Here is a 21,935-nt window from a genome sequence, read left to right on the forward strand (position 1 = left end):
AGGCGTGTTGGACTCACATCGGTTGGGGGCCTTGCCAGTTTGAGCAGTGTGGTGATCAGGGCTTCACGTATAGAAGGGGAAGGTTGACCATCCTGCTTCGCTCCTTGAAAGACTAAAACCAGCACCGGAGGCAAGAGATCCACATACGGCTGGTAGCCATCAGGCCCTGGTGACTTTCCAGCCTGTAATTGCTATATTGCTACCCTTATCTCATTGGCAGCAAGATCCTGAGCTTACAAGTTTCTCTGTGCATCACTCAGCCAGTCCTAGAACACATCCTCTAGGTACGAGTCCGATCCCTGGGATCTCCCCTCCTTGAAGCATAGAGGGAGTTATAGAAAGAGGAAAAGGTTTGGGGGTTACCCTAAGTATCATATGTAGCGGATCTCGTTCATCCCAAATACCCAGATTATTATTAGCTGCCGATTGCCACCTGGTCATAGTGACCAAGGTTGTTTCCTGGGAGCTCCCCCTCCCCACATGCTCTTGCTATTGCATACGTGCCTCGGAAAAGTCATTCTCTATTGGTCTCTTCATGAAATTCTGACAGTACCGTCCTGATTTGCAGTCCCAATCATGGGTCTTCCGTTTCTACCAGTTGGGCTTCTAACTGCTTAGGTTTGCCTTCCAAGGGGATTTTGCAGGGAGCGCAGAACTCCCCTGCTTTCAGCAAGGCATAGCCCCCTCACTGTGGCCCTAAACGCCTTCCATATTGTTCCGATCAGCGGGACTGATCCAGTATTTCTGGTAAAGAAGTCTAAGATTTCTTGCCTAAGCTCCTCCCAGAACTAGTGATCCGGGAGCAAGCGTGGGGACAGGCGCCAGTTCATGCTCAGGGGAGTCGGGATGGAAAGGACAAGTAGGACTGGAGAATGGTCAGAGTACGTGCCTGCTAGATGTGCAACCTCCCGCACTCAGGAGCCCTCCCCCATGGAGATTAGCAATCCATCCTAGACAAATTCCCATGAATTCCTAGCTAGAAAGTGCCTTCCCTAGCCATCGGGTAGGGTGTAATCCAAAGGTTGAGCAGGTCATGCGCCTCAATGATATATTGAAGGTGGCATGAGGCAATGCTGCGGTAGGTGGACACTGAATACCTTAATGTAAGTATAATTAATGCAACACACAAACACCACCACATCGCTGGAAATCCGCTCTTCTCTAACTGTCATTCATAAGATTCTAGAGTAGTGCACACCGTGAGCGTCATGCATCAACATTCTAACACTAAAACAGAAACTAAGCTATACAACTGCATCCAACACCTTTCAGAAACTTTTTAATCCGCATTCTTGGGACATGCAAAGTGACTTGGGTAACTAGTTATTCCAAATAATTTTAGTTGTTTTTGGGTGAAATAAATAGCTGTCTTCCAATTATTAACTTAGTTCATTCAAATTCTGTACATACCGCTCTCCCTTTTCCTGCAGCAGACTGACTATAAAAGACAGAAAATGCTATTGATCATCTGATTAGCAGCCTGAGGACACGCAAGCCTGGACACTCAAACTCATCCTAGTCCTTCTCTATATGTAAAAGAAGATGTTAATCTACCTGGCTTCAGTAACTTTAACGGGTCATAAATGCTGCTCATTAAAGCAGTAAATGCTTCAGAGCTGCTTCACTGGCCCATAATTCTTTATATGTGTGACTACAGGTTTACTTTAGAGCATTTTCAAACATTCGTCGAAGCCATCCTAACTCCCAGGAGATGCTGTTCGCTTTTGTAGTCAGTGATCAGTATAGGTAAGGTGGTTTGGTTGGCAGTACACACTTCACTAACTGTCCACTACATGCAGTCTTACTTTCTATTACACATGAACAGAAAAGCTGTTTCTTCATCTGAATTTTCTAAGCAGGATTTCAACATCTAATAAAATCAGAGCTAATCTTCAAGCGACTTTTCTAACTCTTACTTCACTAGTAAAGGATGTGCCCCACGTTTTCGTCTTCAAAAAATGATAGCTAACCTTATGCCCTTTAAAAGTATTATGTTACCAATGTTAAAATGTAAGCAGTGGCAACATGTCACCCCAACCATATTCCCAGTCTATGAACCATCTGCGTCTTTTTCAGTGTAGCGATCATATTTTGCCATCGAAAGTGAACCTTTTCCTGTATTTCCTTTGTTACGTTTGCTTATTTGAACATTCTTCCCATATTCAATCTCATGCCAAAAGGTGAAGTTTAATTGAGTTAGTTTACGGAGGATCCCCACGGTCTGCCGCAGTGTCTATATTTGTGACCCTTTACGAGCTCTAGTGACCACCCTCCACTGAGAGCAAAGATTGGAAGCCTGCCCCTTCCTAGAGGTCAGTGATAATAAGGACAGGTTATGGGAGATCCCCTTTCCCCCACCTCCAAGACTTTCTGGAAATGAAATTTGAGTATTTGACTGTACGACGTTTAGTTAATAAGTTGCTACTCTGCTACAGTGTGACCAGTCCTCATTTGCTGTAAGAGGAATAGATGTTTGTATCAAAGCTTACCAGAATGCCTTCTTTGTCTTGTGCTTTATAAGGGCAAACTTGGCTTGCTAAACATTAGCATCACTTCAGCCCTTGTAAATCTAATTTGTCTTTGTGCATATTATTGCACATTTGTTCATGTTCTTTATTCCTCAGTCATATTCTCTTTTCCCTCAGACATTGAATCATTAAGATCTTTGCCAATATTTGCTTCTAGTATTCCAAAAGTAGGCAGTAGAATTCCACACTATGTCCAATGACCTGTATGCCAGCCTGCGTTTGTATGGTAGGCAAGGATGCAATGTTTCTGGTCAGTTTTGCATTTTCTATAAAATAAACAACAAAGTGAGTGAAATTTTAACACCACTAGTGAGTTTACACCAAACTGCAAGTGTTGGCATGGACAATAGGTATTTTTCCAAGATGGCTACCATGCACAGTGGCCATCTTGAAATAGTTTTTTATTTTAATAAAATAATCATGACTGTCGTGCTAGCGCACACTTAAGTGACCATTTTGGAATGGTTTTAAATCCTTTCAAAGAAGGCAGCAGTGACAGAATGAGGGGCTGGTGGGCAAATGGACATGAGAGTTAATCATTTGTAGAATATGGGAAAGCAGTTAGAATCACTCATTGGAGAAATAAAATAGTTCCTCGTGCATCTCACTGCAAGGCTGTCACAGCAGTGAAAGAAGACAAGTTATCCAATCAAAATTGGGTGAATCCAAAATGCTCCATGGGCAGGACAAACACCAGAATATTGAGGAATGCCATCAAATCGGGAACAAGGAACTGAGCTTGACAAGAAAGCCATCGAATCATGAGCATACACCAAACCCACTTCAAGTCTATATTGTATACAATAAGTGAGCGATAAGGTTAAGAGGAATTGGGTACTCCAATAACAAGAGCAAGTTGAAGACAAACGATCGTCAACCAATGAGCGACCTCCTCTTGACAAAGGTTAACGGTTTGCTTCATCATTTGACAAGATAAGCTTGCAGCTTTGTGGCACCAAATCAGAACAAAAGGCCTAATGATATAATTTTTTCTAGGGGAAATTGGGTGCTCTCAGGGCAGATTGTTATTGTTATTATTATTGTTCGTGTTATTGTTATTCTTTTATTATTATTATTTTCAGAAAATCTTTTCATCTTTCCTGCATACTCCTGGTATGGCTCGGCTTTAAAACTCTTAAGTGAGAAGGAGAAATGGGAGTGTTGGAAGTAAAGGAACAGAAAGGGGGTGAAAGAGGTTGGGAAGAGGAATTGGATAACAGCAGTATCAATGCTCTGAGAGGGCTTGCTGACAAGTGCTGAGACTGTCCCACTAAATGTGCTGCTGCTATGCTGAGTAATGGTGGCACTACTCCGCACTGTTGTGGCCCATGGATTTCTGTAGGGGTTCATTCGGTACCCTCAAAGGCTCATGGATGCCTATCATGCTTAGCGCAAACAGCTTTTCTCAATAATTATGGTAAAATTTAAACTTTTGTAGCAATTGCTCCTGTGTGCCAACAGGTGACACCATTGGACCACGTGGCGGCATCACTATCCCTCCAGAAGTGAAGGCACAGAGTCATATATATATGTGCCACTCCTGCGCACTGACGTCAGTTCCTTTCTTTCAGTGACCTTCGGTGGGTATCCAGAACTATGCTCTCAAACGTTTGTTGGTATCTTGCGGACCACAAAATAGTTTTTTTAAAGACAGTGTGTTCAAGAAACATCTCGCCTGAAGACTACAGATATCGAACCAAATGGCGACGGGAAGAGGCAGATGGCAGTCACAGACCCACACACCAATGTCTCTAGTGTCTAGGGATCTGGCTTGACTCAAAGTCCTGTGACAAATGCTCCCTGATGCACCCAAAGGCCATCTAGGAGCGTGAGGGGAAAGCTGTACATTGCTGAACACAAGAAATGAGGCAGCACATCCTCAAAGTTTCAAGCCTTTCCAGCTTCAAATCCCTGGTCTTTTCCTGCTCCAGGCCCAGTCCCATTTCTGTTCCAAGGTACTGTCCTTGGGTAGGTAATTCTAAGACAAAGTTGAAATACAAATGTTGTCATAAACTTAAAAAGACCAAATTGGATTTGTCTCCTTCCCATCAATAACACACTGGGGAGAAGTCATGATATCTGCAATTGAAGGCTCTGACTCCATCCCAGTCATCTGACTCAGAGTCCATTCCTAATCAGGTCACAATGTGCCCAGAATTTGCCAGGCTGTTGTCACCCCCAGAGCAAATGTGGGCCTTGAAATAGGCCATGCTACCATCCTTTCAGGTGATTCTGGGCCTATCGGGAATGCCTTTGAGCTTCATTTAGCCAGTGGGTCCCCTAGCTGGACTTCCGGTGGCTCTGCCTATTCCGGCACCCCACATTGCCCCAGTTGGTGTCAGCCCATACTTTAACACCAACACCACAGGCCACTCTGATCTCTGCTGAAATGGCACCAATTCCAGATCCAACCCCAGTACGGATGTAGAACAGTGTTCAACTTAATTCAACAATGTATTTTTAGAAGATAATTAAAGCACATCCTCTGGTCTATAAGGATTCCCAGGCAGTGCCAGTATGTCACCGCTAGGACTACTGAAGGCTTGAGCCCTTAGTGGCATCAAATTTAAACTCTGGTCAGGGCCTTCGAAAGGTTCTGCATGATGAATATGTGAGAAAGCACACAGTTTATTCCCCCTCCCCAATTACGCTTAGGATGGTCTTTATATAGATTTGCCAAACGACAGTGGCTTGGATATTTCCCCTGCTGTATAATTGGTCTTCCCACGGGAGCCCCTACCAGGAGACTGCCGCTTTTTCTGTTGTAGTCCGCAGAGCTGCAGAAGTGCTAGACATTCAGCTGCCCACGTTTTAAACCAAGGCAGTGTATTAACTGAGATTGTGAAGACTGGGCCTGTATCTTTTGAGACCTTGCTGCCTTTGAATGAAAATCTGATACTTTTACAGCAATCTTGTCAAAACCCTGGTGAGCCCTGCCGGTGAGTCACCCATTAGCAAGGCTCCATGGGGTGCTCCTGGACACCCATCTTTTTCATCCAGCACCCAGCCTAGAGAAATTTTTGGTTGAGGCTTCTACCAGCAAGGTCATCCCTCATGTTGTCCCATGGCACTACTGAACAGCGAATTGAAGCATATTGGGGTATTTAGTAAGGGGATTTTCTCCTCTGCCATTTTGGCATTGAGGTCCCTGATTATGGTGTGCCCGTTTGGGAATTACACACATGCCCTCTGCGATATGGCCAGTGAGATCTTGCCAGCTGTTCCAGAGAAATTCAGAAATGCCTTTGCACAGCCAGTCCATGATGGTCAGGATGTGGCTAAGTACTTTGTTGAGAGTTGGTCTGGACACAACAGATTGTGTAGGTGTTGCCATGGGCCCTAGTGTAATGCAACTTTAACTCTAGATATGTGCCACGGGATGTTTTGGGGACTTACAGGTATCTCTTATATATATGCCTTTTGAAGGATCCTGACTATTTGAAGAAAAGGGCCATTCTGCTTCAGAGTGTTTCAAGGAAAGTGGTGTTACAACTTGTTTGTTTAACTTGTCATCACCAGCCTGTCAATTCCACTAACTATATCAGAAATTGAGAGCGCACTTGCTAATCCTAGCATATTGCCAGGTGCAGCCCTAGCATTCTTTGCAATAACTCTCACTGTCCCTTTGTGGTTTTAAGAGACATGGTGACGGCAGTAGCCACACCCAGCAGCATGGACAGCATTCCTCTTTCCCTGCCACAACTGCAGCTAACCTGCTCCAATTTCGAAATTCTTTGATTGGTTGCAGCTAGTGGGGGGGTATGGGTGTTTCTACCCGTCTGGCTTGCAGTTACCTTAGATTGGTGAGATCTGCAGATTGTTCTGCATGGTTACACTCTCCAGTTCCTATTGCCCCCCATGTACCTCCTAGTCCCACTAAGACCTTTCCTCATAATGCCTTCATCCTCGCACAAGACGTTCAGTCACTGTTGGCCAGAGGGACCATAGAGAGAGCCCCTGGGGAGCAAAAGGATGCCATTCTCACTACTTTTAGTAATCAAATAGGATGACTTGTTCAGATGATTCTAGAATTTCGGTTCTTTTACACTTTCCTCTGTGCCAGATCCTCTCTGCCCTTGATCAAGGTACTGGATGATGCACAAGGACTTGCAGGATGCATACCTTCGTGTAACTATCCTGCAGCCCCAAAGATGTTCCCGGAGTTTCCCGGTGCTAGAGAGGGCACAAAAACCTTTAGGTACACACCTACTAATACACACCTTACTGTCTCACTGAGAAAAGCCAGGGTTTTAGTCTCCTACGGAATGCAGTCTCGAGGGAAATCCGATGCAGATCACATGGCCAGGCTTTGGCCGCCAGGAAGGAGAAGTCTTTACCCCCGCCTTCAGACACGTTTGAAGAGAGGAATCGATAGAAGAGAGGGAGAGGATGAGCACAGCGTTCTGGAAGGACAATACTGTACAAATCTGTTTGCCAGTTACTACAGACTAGCCAGATACACTTGGCCTATTATCCAGGACCAGGGCTTTGAATAATATCCTTTTGCATATAGGCAGACAGTGGAGAACCTTCAAACCTGATAAGATGGGCGAATGCCTAGGAAGACGCAGGATACTGCCCGCCGCATTTTGGACCACCTGTAGGTGGCTCACCAATGCCTCTGCAACTCCTGACTAGAGGGTGTTGGTGTAGTCAAGACGTGAAGTGACCAAAAGTATGAACTAACACTCTCCTCGCTTCCAAAGGGAGGAGGGAGAAGGAATTTTTGAGGGTGCGGAGCATGACGAAGCATTGGCCTACCACTGCTGAGATCTGCGGCCGCATAGAAAGAGCAGCATCTAACTTCACCCTTAAGTTTTTTAACACAGCAGCTGGAGGGCGCAGTACTGACAGCTTAGGAGGCCTAAGATCTTCCCACCTGGTAGATAGATAAGATCCAAAGGGGATAATTTCCATCTTCTCCGAGTTGCATTTAAGTGCATTTAAGTTGGCTATCTTGCATCCAGTCAATGACTGCATGCATGCAATCCATGAAGTGATGTTCAATAGATGCGTTGGATCCATTGAACGCAAAAAGCAACTGCGTATCATCGACATATTAGATGATTTGACATCAAAACAGCTTTACCAAAGAGGCCAATGGGAACATGAAGATATTAAAAAGGGTGGGGTTGAACGAAGAGCCCCGCAGCACCCCTTGCGTGACTGCCTTAACTTCAGAAGAAAAAGGAGTAAGCCAAGCCAACTGTCCTCTGGAGTCCAAAAAGGACTTGCACCATTCCAACACAATACTTCCCACACTAAGGCAGAAACAGAACACTTTCAGTTTGCTGTCCTACCCTTTTGTCTCACCTCAGTTCCCAAAGTGTTGGTGAAGGTAAGATCAGTGGCAACATCCCATTTTAGCTGGTTGGAGTACCACATATTCCTATACCTCAACGATTGTCTGTTGAAATCGAGGTCACCACAGTCACTTATGGACCCCCTGTATTTCTTCTTTGGGCCTTTATCAATGAGCTGAAGTACCATCTGAAATCACCACAGAGCATTTCATCTATGGGGCTTTCCTGGACACTATAGCTTTAAAGGCTTTTTCACCCCTGCAACTAGACTGGGACATTCAGGTTATGATCCTGATGATTTGGACTCAGTCCTGTGTTCTGTTGCGGATGGTTCTGAGCTGCTATACCACCTTGCCTCTTGCATTCCAGTCATTACCCGTGCCCATTGGCACGTGTAAGCTCTAAAGTCGAATGTCTGCCTGTAATGGGCTCAGAACTGGAGTTGCATCCATGACATCTGCATCTGATAGAGAGTTCGAGCCACAGATTCCTTACCTTAGACTCTGCAGCGGTGTTGCCCGTGCCAGAAAGGACATGTGCCTAGCAAGGTGCCACACCAGTGTGCTGACATCAATTCCTTTCTTTCCACGCCATCAGTGCAGATCCTGAGAGAGCTACGTTCAGTCCCTTTTTTGGACTACCTTTTTTTGACTGTTTGTCAGACTTCTTTTTGAGTTAAGCTTCCTGTGTGCGTTAGGGATGGCCACTAAAAAACCTGTGAGAGTTAAACCCTATGGTTCCTGTCACAGGCAGATGTATTTGACAGAACCCCACCTGATTTGCTTCTGGACTCCAAAGCCTGCTCCGACTGTCATTCGGTGAATTTCACAGCAGTCCTGGAGCGTGCCCTAAAGCTCCTGGTTCCCTGACACAGGATGGCTTCACACCGCTTCTGGTCTTGAGCAAGGGCCCAGGCCCTCTCTTCGAGTCATTCCGACCGGTCTTTGTCACACTCCAATCATCGTTGGGTAAATATCACAAGAAAAAGGAATGTAAGAAGTCTAAGCACTTTTCGACTTTCCTGCACTGGTCTAAGTTATTGGATGAGGTGTGGGAACGATGCCACAAATCTGGTCCCCTCTCCCACACGTCCGCCAGGATGCCAGATTCTGGGTTCGCTCCATGCCTTCCAGAGTTTCCTGGAGCCAAAGCGACCCTGTCCAGCTTAGAGAATTTTATGAGGCCATACACCTCATCTTTGGGCAACCGACCAACCTGGAGCGCCTTTGGGCCACACGGGTTCGGCAAGTGCCCCAACTGGATTCCCACTGGCAGATTCACCCTCTGCGTCAGTTGAGCCCTTTGGATCCATTCCTGAATCGACTGAGGTCGCAATTCCGTAACCTTCCTTTGAGTCTATTCCAGTAGCGCCGTTCCCAGCTCTGCTGACCCCATTGTATCCAACTACAATACTGAGCTAGATTGGCACTCTCACTCTGGTGCCGACCTGACCAAGACCATCCGGGTTGGCGACAGTGCCTCCTTTTTCTGACAAACACTGTAAGGAATATGATTAGGGTGCATCTGAGGATCCCTTTTGTTATCCCGACTCCCTGGAAGAGTCCTTGGCCAAGGATAACTGTTATGAGAAATTGGTCGATGCCAGTGGTTTGGGCACTTCTCCTGACACTGGCCTAATCTCTCCTTCTGGTATGGCGAGAGAGAAAGGGGCTTCTTTGCCATGGTGGTAACGAGGGCAGCTGAGCTCCTGGACCTTAGCTGCCCTGGGTGACAGTCAAGACTAAAACCATGACAGGGGTGCTTCTTGCTGGAATAGGTCCCATTGAACTTCTTCTCCCCTTAAATCAAGCCCTCACTTTTATCCTGCTTAGGGCCTGGGCCAAGCTCTGCACAGGCGCTCATGTGCACAGAACCATTGCCAGTCACCATCGCCTCGCTCCTGGGGACCCAGCTTTCCTCACCCACCATCCCACCCCGGAGAGCCTGGTCATCCAGGGCTCCACTTCCAAGGTCAACCCTGGCTCCTACCTTACCTCACCATAGGATAGGGGATCCAAGAGGCTGGACACCTTCGGCAAAGAGCATTTTCTCTTCTCTTCCACCAGCCTTGCACTGTGATTCGGGAACACTGTGTGCCTCTTGAGCTGGAATTCTCCCACAGTTTGTGACTCTGTTGTGCAAGTAATACCTGTGGGCTCACAAGAGACTTGTGCCATCCTGTCTCGGGCTACTGACGATGGCAGGGACAGAGCAAAGTTCATGATACTCTGCGGAATGGACACAACAGACTCGCTTGTTAGAGCGATGGCTTTGTCAGTGGTACCTCATCGCCACGTCTGTCTGAGATCAACGGGCTTTTGGGGAGATGTCCAGACTTCCCTTATTGACATACCCGTCGATGACACTTGGTTGGCTATAAGGCAGATTTGGTGCTTGAGTGCTTTAAGGGCAGCAGGGCAACCACACTGGTCATTGGAACTCACCATGGCGCCACACCAGCCCCATTCTGCCTTTCGCCCCTTCCATGGCTCCATTAGGTGCTATCTGACATGTCCTTTCCTGCTCAAACACCACAAGCAGCAGACCCGACCCCCCCAGTACTTCTGTGGCCTCAGATGCCATTTCCACAAGCTTCGTGGGAAATAAGACCGGAGACCTGCCTAGTCTGCCCCTCACCCACAAAGGCAGCTGCAGCCTGCAAACCCCTTCAATCTGCCCTTTCACCATCATGGGCAACTGGCCAGCAGCAGAATCCGGTACCACCTGCCCCGATCAGACAGAACCGATACTCCAAATTGTTCAGTGAGGTTACACCCTTCCATGCACAGACACCCCGCAGCCCATGCCACCATCTTCCGCCCAGCTGACAGAGGGCCACTTCTACATTTTGCATCAGGGAGTATAGGCTCTTCTGGCCAAAGGAGCTATTTAGAGGGTGCCAACATCAGAAGTAGGTTGTGGTTGCTATTCCCGCTAGTTTCTGGTGCCAAAGAAAGATAGAGACCTCTGCCTTATACTAGACCTACGCCCTCTCAACTAATTTGTGAAAAGGGAGAAATTCAAAATGCTCTTGTTGGCTCGGGTCCTGTCTGTCCTGAACCCTGGAGACTTGATGGTAGCACTTTGGGTGCATATTTCCATAAAACCATCCTTCGGGACCACAGACATTACTCGCGATTCACAGCAGACCATGAGCACTTACAGTTTGCTGTGCACCCCTTTGGCTTTCCCAGTGCCCCTCAGGTGTTCATGAAGGTGATGGCGGTGGTAGCTGCCTCTCTGTGGCGGTCATGGCTTCCAGTCTTCCCTCTACCTCAATGACTGGCTGTTGAAAGTGGGATTGTCCCAGGCAGTCATAACCAACCTTCAGGCTACGGCAGACCACCTGCATTTACTGGGGTTCACTATAGATGGCCCAAAGTCACACCTGACTCCCTCTCAGATGCTCCCTTCGTCTGAGCCATTCTGGACAGTGCAGTTACAGGCCTGCTATCGGAGTGACAAGACAAGCATATTCAGGCTATGCTTCGAATGTTTCAGCCTCTACCCTGAATTCGGGGAGATGGAATCTGAGGCAGCTGGGTCTCATGGTCTCATGGTCTCCTGCATCCTGTTGGCATACGTGGGCTCTGCAGTCGGACCTGAAACTCCTGTGGGCGCAGCATCAGCAGAATCTCTCTGAAATGGCCCAGATATAAGAGGGAACTGTAAAAAACCTGCAGTGGTTGCTGATGAACTGCGATTGGGTGAGCAGCAGACTGCTCTTCCTTTCCCTCCCAGATTTCATAGTGGTGAAAGAGCATCCCTTCTGGGTTGAGATGGCGATCTGGGAGATGTGGAGATCAGAGGACTCTGGTCTCCGGCAAGTCTTAGCTTCACATAAAGCATGCCGACCTGCATTGAAAGCCTTCCTCACCTCAATCAAGGGGAGGTTCAATCAATCAAGGCATTTATACAGCGCACTACTCACCCGGAGGGTCTCAAGGCGCTTGGGGGGGGGGGGGGGGGGGGGGGGGTGCCGCTACTGCTCGAACAGCCAGGTCTTGAGCTTTTTCCTGAAGGAGAGGTGGTCTTGGGTCAGACGAAGGTCGGTCGGGAGGGTGTTCCAGGTCTTGGCGGCCAGGTAGGAGAAGGACCTTCCTCCTGTTGTCGCTCTTCGGATGCGGGGGATGGCGGCGAGGGCGTGGTTGGTCGATCGGAGGTGGCGTTTGGGAGCGTAGAAGTTGAGGCGGTTGTTGAGGGAGCTCGGGCCTTGGTCGTGTAGGGCTTTGTGTGCGTGGGTGAGGAGACGGAAGGTGATTCTCTTGTTGACGGGGAGCCAGTGCAGGTCTCTCAGATGTCCGGAGATGTGGCTGCGTCGGAGGATGTCGAGGATTAGTCTGGCTGAGGCGTTCTGGATCCGCTGGAGTCTCTTCTGGAGCATGGCGGTGGTTCCAGCGTAGAGGGCGTTGCCGTAGTCCAGTCGGCTGGTGACGAGTGCCTGGGTGACCGTCTTCCTGGTCTCGGTGGGGATCCACCGGAAGATCTTCCGTAGCATGCGCAGGATGTTGAAACAGGACGCGGAGACGGCGTTGACTTGTCTGGTCATGGAGAGGGAGGAGTCCAGGATGAAGCCCAGGTTGCGGGCGTGGTCTGTCGGTTTCGGTGCGGTGCCCAGGGCGGGGGGCCACCAGGAGTCGTCCCAGGCGGAGGGCGAGGAGCCCAGGATGAGGACTTCCGTCTTGTCTGAGTTCAGTTTTAGGCGGCTGGTCGTCATCCACTCGGCTACGTCTTTCATCCCTTCGTGGAGGTTGGTTCTGGCGGCGGCGGGGTCGTTGGTCAGGGAGAGGATCAGCTGGGTGTCGTCGGCGTAGAAGATGATGTTGAGGTTGTGTTGGCGTGTGATGGCCGCAAGGGGGCTCATGTAGACGTTGAAGAGAGTGGGGCTGAGCGAGGAGCCCTGGGGAACGCCGCAGATGACTTCTGTGGCTGCAGATCTGAACGGTGGTAGGCGGACTCTCTGTGTCCTTCCAGCGAGGAAGGAGATGATCCACTCCAGTGCCTTCTCCTGGATTCCGATGTTGCTGAGGCGCTGCACTAGGGTGCGGTGGCAAACAGTGTCGAACGCCGCGGAGAGGTCTAGGAGGATGAGGGCCGCTGTTTCACCGTTGTCCAGCAGGGCTCGGATGTCATCAGTGGCAGCGATGAGGGCGGTCTCGGTGCTGTGGTTGGCTCGGAAGCCAGACTGTGAGGGGTTGAGGGATCCATTCGTCTCGAGGAAGGCGGCCAGCTGCTTGTTGACGGTCTTCTCGATGACTTTGGCTGGAAACGGGAGGAGCGAGATGGGGCGGTAATTCTTGAGTTTGGTGGGGTCCGCTGTTGGTTTCTTTAGTAGAGCGCTGAGTTCGGCGTGCTTCCAGCTCTCCGGGAAGGTGGCGGTGTCAAAGGAGGTGTTGATGATGTCCCGCAGGTGGGGTGCGATGACAGCGTCGGCCTTGTTGAAGACGTGGTGGGGGCAGGGGTCGGTCGGAGATCCGGAGTGGATAGAGTTCATCGTGCAGATGGTGTCTTCTGTGTTGATCTGGGTCCAGGCGCTGAGGGTGGTGGTGGGGGGCGTTGGTGCGGTCGTGGGGAGCGTTGTTTGTGGGCTGAAGCTGTTGTGTATGTCAGCGATCTTGTTGTGGAAGTAGGAGGCGAGGGAGTTGCAGAGGTCTTGTGACGGGGTGATGTCGTTGTTTCCGGCGTTTGGGTTGGAGAGCTCTTTCACGATGTTGAAGAGTTCCTTGCTGTTGTGCGCATTGTTGTCCAGCCGGTCCTTGAATGCTGTTTTTTTGGTGGCGTGGATCAGTTGATGGTGCTTCCGGGTGGCGAGCTTGAGGGTGGTCATGTTGTCCGGTGGTGGCTCCCTTCTCCAGGCTTTCTCGAGGGCTCAGCAGTTCTTCTTGGAGCTCTTGAGTTCGTCGGTGAACCATGGGGCCTTCTTGCTGCCGGGTCTGCTAGGCGGGGTCCTCAGTGGGGCGAGGTCGTCTGCGCAGTCGCTGATCCACTTCGTGAGGTTGTCGGCGGCCTGGCTGGGGTTCGCTGAGCTGGCGGGAGGGTGCTGGCTCAGGGAAGCGGCAAGCTGGTCTGCTGTGATCTTGTTCCAGTTTCTTCAAGCAGCCTGATGCTGGTGGTGGTGGATCGTGGATCTTCTGAAGGTGAAGTGGACGCAGCTGTGGTCCGTCCAGTGGAGTCCGGTGGCGTGGCTGAAGCCGATGTCCTTGCTGGATGAGAAGACAGCGTCGAGTGTGTGTCCGGCGAGGTGGGTGGGGGTGGTCACCAGCTGCTTGAGTCCGAGGTTGGCGAGGTTGGCGAGCAGGGTGGTGGTGTTGCGGTCGTTGTTGTTCTCCAGGTGGAAGGTTATGTTATGTTATTTTATGTTTATAAAACTTATTGAGCGCACAAATACCCGGAGGTGTCTTGGCGCTTAGACAGTGGTGAGCCCTAGAGGAACCAGCTAGTTCTGAAAAAGCCATGACTTTAGGTCCTTTCTGAAAGTGGTGAGAGAGCCGGCATTTCTTTTAGAAAATGGTAACTTATTCCATAATTTTGCTGTGCCTTACAAGATACTACACCTCCCCAGCATAAGGTTCGGATCCTGGGAACCATCAAGAGTCCGGCATCAGAAGAGCGCAGTTGTCTTGCTGGGTGATACTAGGTGAAAAGCTTCTTGAGAAACATTGGTCCGGAGTCGTTTAAGGCCTTGTAAGCAGGACATAGCCCTTTGAACGTAATGCGCTGCGCCACCGGGAGCCAGTGAAGTCTTCAAATTTCCTTAGTTACCGACTCATATTTAGGGATATTTAGAAGAAGTCTTGCAGATACGTTTTGAATCATCTGGAGTTTTCTTAGGTATTGCTTCTGCATATTAAGGTAAAGTCCATTACAGTAGTCTAGCTTTGACTGCACAAGTGTAGTCACTACTGCCCTTTTGGATTAGTCAAGAATATAAGGTAGAACCTTCTTCTATTTTTTTAATCAGAAAAAAGGATGTAGATACGATGGCATTGGTCTTCTGAGATAAGGTGAGTTCATTATCAATCAGCAGCCCCAAGTTTTTTGACTTCTTGACTGGTTTTGGCGGTTCCCCCATATCCGACTGTCACCAAAGGTCGTCCCATCTGGGTTGCAAATCCCCAAAGATTACCACTTCGGTTTTCCCTGAATTGAGCCTAAGACTGTGATTTCCCATCCATCTATTTATTTCCACCATGCAGCTTTGAAGCTGCAATGATGGGGAGGCTTGATTTCGGCAACCACCATCTGGGTGTCATCGGCGAATGAAGTAAGGCTAAAGCCAAAGTCTTGAATCAACGGGGCAAGTTCTGAAACATAAATGTTAAAAAGTGCAGGGCTAAGAGACGAGCCCTGTGGGAGCCTTCATGGGAGGACATAAGGTGTTGATTTGGACTGGCCTAGTGCCACCATTTGTCTCCTATCCTTTAGAAAAGAGGACAGCAGGGCTAGTGCCCGGCCCTTGAACCCTAGCGTTTCCAGCCGTGCTAGCAGTAGGTTATGATCCACAGTATCGAAGGCCGCCGAGAGATCAAGGAAGATGAGGGTTTCAGCGCCCCAATTATCCATCACCTTCATGATCTCTTCGGTGGCTTTAATTAGTGGTGTTTCTGTACTGTTCTGGGCGAAAGCCAAATTGGGAGGGATCAAGTAAGTCATTTTCTTGTATGCACTGGGATAGCTGCTTGTTCATAATTTTCTCCACAATTTTTGCTGGGAGTGGCAATCTAGATATCGGGTGATAGTTATTGGGGTCAGAGTCATCTAGATTGGTTTTTTTTTTATATCAGAGGCAGTATTGACGCGTCCTTCCACATGGACGGAAAGGTGCCTGAAATGAACATATTGTTAAAGATTTCTGTAAGCAAAGGGCTAACTTCCTTGGATATCTCTTTAAAACAAAAAAGCGGGAGGACAAGGATCTAGAGGGTACCAGATTTGGTTTCATAGATATGTTTTTCCACTAGTTCCGTGTTAACCAGCGAGAAGCTGTGAAAAGTCTTATCATTGGGATCTGCGCATGGGCCTATGTCAATAGGAATCGGAGTGGGAATACTTTAAAAGAATCATAGATATTTTTTACTTTATTTCTAAAGCATCAGCAATTACCTCACAAAAACTGTTGTTGTTCTTAGTGCATTTTTGCTTTGGCAGAGAGGAAAGCTTCTCTACTACCCTGAACAGTTCTTTGGAGGAGTTCTTCGCTTTTTCAATCTGCCTCGTAAAACATGCACTTTTTTCTGCGATCAGCAGAGTTTTGTATTGATTTAACGCCGCTTTATAAATGCCTTTGTCTGATGTATCATATTTTGTTCTCCAGCTTCTTTCTAGTCTACAGCATTTTTGTTTTTCCTGCCGTAAGGCCTCAGTAAACCAAGTGGCTGAAGGTAAGCTGCGGTTCCCTGAAAATGTTCTGGTGGGTACCGTGGCCCCAATTGCTTTATTAAGCCAATCCGTATATTCACTAGCTGCTAAGTCTAGGGACATATTTAACGGAGGCCGTGTCCTATCCAGTTGAATGCGAAGCATGGCTTTATCAGCCTTGTTCCAGGCCTTGTATGTTTCTGGGTGAGAATCAGCTACTCCTCCTTTAGGGATAGTGTAGTTGAATGTGACTAAAGAGTGGTCTGTCCACGTGAGAGGGTGAGCGTCATTTATTTTTAGGCCTGATACGGATGTAAAAATGCCATCCAGCGTGTGTCCTGCCTCATGAGTGGGCTTGTGCACCAATTGAGATAGGTCTAGGGTCTCTAGCAGAAAACTGGTGTCTTTATCCCCCTTATCTTCCAGATAAACATTAAAATCGCCCAGAATGGTGAACTAAATGGTGGAGAGGTTGGGTTCCATGAGCACATCTAGGTTGCTGGTAAACGTACTTCTGGTGCCTGGGGGACGATAGAGAACAATGCACCTAAAGGTTTTTTAGCATCAGCTGCTAAGGTGAAATGGAATGCTTCACAGTAAGGTGTGGGAGCTGGTGAGAAGGTGGCTTCGAACTTCTCCCTGTAGATTACAGCCACTCCCCCTCCCCTCTTATTGGCCTGACTACCCTAAATGATAGGAACCCTGCGGAGCTGCTACCACAAAATCCGGGTCTGAGGCCACGTCCGCCCAGGTTTCCGTGAGGAACAGGACATCTAGCTTATATGATGATATGGTGTCTGCTACCTCATACTTATGTTTGGCAATGGATCTGATGTTAATGAGGCCTCAGCAGGCTTTTATTTGGTCTGGGGGTTGTAACAACCTTGCCTCATAGTTGTTTCTGGGAATTTGAAGCACTTTGACCATCTTTTGTGGTGGGAGCGCAAAGCCACAGGCACAGTGTTGTTTTTCATGTGCTTGATTTTTAATCAAATCAAAAGTACAACAGCTCCCTTTGGCCTGGGAAAAATCAAGAAGTTCCTTTCCTGCGTACCTTGCGTTTCTGGCCCGTTGGTTGGTTGGTTCAGGTGTTCACAAACAACACCACCGCAGTGTGGTATTCCCACAAACAGAGCGGGTGAGGTTGTGGACCCTCTGTCATGAGGCTCTGTGACTAGACATTTGTGGAACATCAGGACATTTTCCTGGTCATACAACACCTGGCGGGTTCTCTAAGCGACAGGGTGGACTAACTCAGCCATCGATGCCTAGCGGATCACGAATGGCTTCTCCAGCCAGAGGTGGTACAAGGTGTCTCCTGCAACTGGGGAGGACCTAGGTTAGATCTGTTCGCCACCGCCAAGAATGTGCAATGTCAGCGCTTTTGCGCTATGGACTTTTCAAGGCAGCTCTCGCTTGGAGATGCCTTTCATCTCAAGTCTGGCTCAGGACTGCTGTACACCTTCCTGTCTGTCACTCCTGCCTCGAGTTCTGAAGAAGATCAGGACAGACTGAGCCAAGTCATCTTTGTGACTAAGGATCGTGCACGGAGAGTGTGGTATCCTGAACTCCTGAGAATGAGCATCGTTCCTTCTGTCAGGCTGCCCCTTCGGGAGGATCTTCTGTCACAGCTAAACCGGGCAGGGTTCTACACTCAAACCTGCTCAATCTCTGCCTTTATGCGTGGAGACTGAGCAGCTGCAGTTGACAGTTTTTGATCTTCCCTCGAAAGTGTAAAGTTATACTGGAAGCCAGGTGTCCATCAACAAAGACTGTATACACCTGCCATCAGGACAAGCTTGTGGCTTAGTGTGCTGAAAAGCATGTTGAACTCTTTTTGCACCTTTGTCCGAGGTAATGCTGTTTGTTCTATCTGTAGGCCGGCAAAGCTTTGCCCTTTTTGCTTTCTTAAAGTTTCCGGGTCAGCCCTCCATATTCAAGTCACTTGTGACCAGTTTCCTGAAAGGACTCCAACATGTTTCACCTAAACCCTTCTTTATGCCCCAATGGGACCTTAACTTGGTTCTAATTTTTTTGATGTGTTATGACCTTCGAGCCCATGCACAGTTGCTCTCTGACATTTGTGGCCTATTGAGAAGACTGAAATTTGTGGCCTAGTGGGAAGACTATCTGGTCAACCCATTTCAGGCGAAGTTTTCTGATGTACTGTTGTTTCTTTTATCACTGGACTTTAATGCCTTACTGTGGGCATTGTTGCAGGATATTCGTCAGCCCTCTCAGCCTTTTTTAACATTTTGCCTGAACACACTTTGATTTTTAAATCACCTGTGTTGATGAGTTTCCTGAAATGGCCTTCATGTTTCCTTCTGTGCCCTTTATTGTGCCACATTGGGTTCTTAACTTAGTACTCATATTTTTATTCTCACTCCTTTTGAACTTATGCACAGGTGTTCTCTGAGGCTGTTAACCATAAGTGCGGTTTTTCTCATTGCAGCTACTTCTGTGTGCCCTGTCCATGAACTGCAGGCACTGTCAGCGTAGCCTCCGTAGACCACCCTCACTGACAAATTGGTGCTACAGACTTCCATTTCCTTTCGGCCGGAGGTGGGACAACCTTCTATGTGGTTCAATCCATACATCTTTCAACTTTCTTCTCTCTTACACAACCCTCTAATGAGGAGTAGAGTCTTCTTCTGTTAAATCCTGAGAGGCTCCTGAGCTTTTCTTTGAATGGATTAAGGACTATCTTGTAAATGACCATCTTTTTTTTTGCCAGGACTAAGAAAGGAAGGGCAATTCAGAAGCAGACTTTGTCCAGATGGTGGGTCCTGTGCATATAATGTGTTATGCCGTGGTAAAATGTAGCCCTCTGGTGTCTTTTACATTGATTCTACCAGAGCTAAGTCTGCCGCTGTGCCATAGGTGAGGGGTGTTCTGGCGTTGGACATCTGCCAGAATACTACAAAGACGTCCATTAACACATTCACCAGGGTAACTGTCTGGGTTCTGAAGTCTGGGACCTCCTGTGATACTTTTTGCCTCCTCCTGATGTCAGCAACTTCCCTAGTACAAGGCTGTCCAGTAATGGGAGGGGTGTTGAACCCTACCCAGTCACCCTACCCAGTCACTTTATATGTAAAACAATGTTGTACACACTTAGGCTGAAAAGGCACCTGCTCATGTGAAGTTTTGGGGGGCTAAAAATTGTAGGCCGTGATGTGCATTTTTAAATATAGTTTGGCAAACATGATTCTTGGGTGTGACATGGTTTTTAAACAGTTTTTAAAGTAAGGTGTCATTTTTCACGCCTCTGTCGGTTTCCCTCATATTGCTAAAATGTCAGACCTTCTGGGCTGCCAAAGCAAACATTTTAGGTCTTCTCAGTCAATGGGATTCTTTTTGGTTCGTGAACCACTTTATTTATTGATTTGATTTTCTCAAAAGATACTGAACAAATTGATGCCAAACTAAAACAAAACTCTCTTATATTTTACCTAACACTCTTCCTATCAAGTTTGGTACAATTCTGTACAGCAATCTTTAATGTAGCAGACAGATAACATTTCTATGGGGCATTGTTTGTCAAGTGACGCTGAACTGTATCAAAGGTCATTATCAAGGACTGTAATTTACAAGTGAAAGAGGTGGGAGAGGTATTGTACTGTTGTGTCTATGTATAGATGGAACTTCTTGAAATCTATTATTTTGACTGTAATATTGTAAAACCAGTGGTTGCTTAATTGCCCTTGTATGAAAAGATTGAACCCTTATTATGTATTTTTATTTTTTCACTTTTTGTTTTTAGCTTGCCCGGAAAATTAATGATGTAGAAACCAGCTGGGCACTAGGGGCTACCTTCCACTATATTGATTCAATCAATGGACTTCGTTACTGAAAATCGTAACGCCTTCAGAGACGTGCCCTACAATTGTAGAACGCAGAAGACTGCACACGACTAGGCGATCAGACTGCTCTGTTAGGGTTTTTCTTAAACAATGCTGTTATTTATCTGGTTCACGAGAAGAAAGCATCTCCACTGTGGAAAGGACGCCATGTGACTGTTTGCCAAACGTGCTTTGAAACTGCCCTGTGAAAGGAAATGGAAAGGAGAACCGGCAGTTGAACTTTTACTATAGTAAAGCCAAGACATTTTTGAGTACTTGTGTTTGACTAAGCGTTAACTCAGTTTGCAAGTCACTTAGAAGGTCTAAAGAAAGAGTTACTCTGCTTACTGAAAGCTCTTCATTTTGCACTTAAAGGACTCGTGGCCATATGTAAATGTTCGATGATTGAGGCCGGAGAACTTCAAACCATGACTACGAAGCCTCTGCTTCTATACAAATGTTATCCCCCTATTTTTTGTTACAAAGCACTTCTCAACCGTCCCTCTATGTATTTAAATGCTCTCACTTGAACGTCCACGGTAGACTTGCGAGTTTGCAGAATAACCTGTTGAAGTTAAAGCATAGTGGATGTTAGCACAAAGTCATTGCCACCGTGTGGCAAAAAACTGTGGCGTACAGCCTACTACAGCAATGAATGGGATGGTAGCGTAAATAGTCCTTGAAAGCATCATGATTTGTACTGTTAGGAGGGCATGTAGTCCCACTTTAGAGGACGAATGTATGAGACTAATGAATACACTTTATTTGTAAATGAAAGTTTGTCTTTAAAAAAACAAAAAAAGAATCTGAAAATGCACCATTTTAAGAATATTCTGTTTGTGCTCTGTGGTCCAAAGCAACATCAAGAGAGTTGATTAAGACAGAAATCTACACCACCTGGCCGTGTCTTCTCGCCAACAAAATCAATGGTGCTGCAATGAAGGAAAGTGGTATTTTTGCAATTGTTATGTTCAGTCACTTAAATGTCAGATTATATCGGGATGTGTGAGCATTGTACGTCCATCTCTAAGTTTTCATTTCTTTTACTTCCACTGTTGTTTACCATGCTCATAGCATCTTACTATTTTCAGTATGGGGAGAGGATGTGGTCTGACGGCTACATTGCCGACTTTGGAGCTGGAAAACCAAGGTTCGAGCCTCGGGGTCGCGTTCACATCCTGTGATTCTGGGCAAATCACTTAATCTCCCCATGCCTGCCAAAAAAATGAATGTGTCCTTGTGTAACGTAACCGGTGCTCATGTAAAGCGTTCCAATTTCTTGGGGTCGTGTTTGCGCTATAAAATCTGCAAAAAAAAAAAAATTGTATTAATTTGTTATGGGGTGAGGTACTGACTATCTGAGAGTGGCCAGAGAATAGAAGACCAGAAAACAAGAGTCTTGGAATGCAGTGTGAATGTCTTTCTATGTAAAGATTCAGAGGGATCTAGTTTAATATACCTGCCTCTCTCCAGAAGCTAATTTTTCAATCACAAAAAGAGGATGCCTTTAAAGTCCTCTGGCACAGGAGAAATTACCACAGCCGGCCTTATTGCTCCAGTCGCACAGTAGGGTGTTATTGCAGAGGTTGGGCAATTCCCTGTCAGAACTACAAAATAATGATAGAAGTTTGGAGCACAAGAAACCAGAGATGTTTTTTAAAGACTTGAAATTCAGGGTGTTTTTTCTTCCCTGACCTCTTTAGAAAATTTCTATTGATCAATTTAACATTTTTTCGATTCAACTTTGTCCTGATGAAACGCCAGGGATCCTTTCCGGACCAACAGGGCGTGAAACATGTCGACCCCATGACCTTTATCACCTTTCACACTATTTGAACCAAACTTTACTTCCTCATTAGTGGAAGGTCACAGTTTGTTTCTATTTTTATTATACCTGGTAG

General features: G+C 47.2%; 1 protein-coding gene across 6 annotated transcripts in view; it reads left to right on the forward strand.

Annotated features, from left to right (window-relative positions):
• Positions 1-20,855, forward strand: part of ENTPD6 (ectonucleoside triphosphate diphosphohydrolase 6) — a 227,917-nt gene extending 207,062 nt beyond the window's left edge. For all 6 annotated transcript variants that reach the window (XM_085612057.1, XM_085612054.1, XM_085612058.1 and 3 more), the window contains exon 14: positions 19,956-20,855. In XM_085612057.1, coding sequence (XP_085468183.1) covers positions 19,956-20,045 — 90 coding nt within the window. In that variant the 3' untranslated portion in view covers positions 20,046-20,855. The remainder of the gene's footprint in view (positions 1-19,955) is intronic.
• The last annotated feature ends 1,080 nt before the right edge of the window (positions 20,856-21,935 follow it).

Source organism: Triturus cristatus, chromosome 6 (assembly GCF_964204655.1).
Source record: "Triturus cristatus chromosome 6, aTriCri1.1, whole genome shotgun sequence".
In the NCBI taxonomy this organism is placed as follows: domain Eukaryota; kingdom Metazoa; phylum Chordata; class Amphibia; order Caudata; family Salamandridae; genus Triturus; species Triturus cristatus.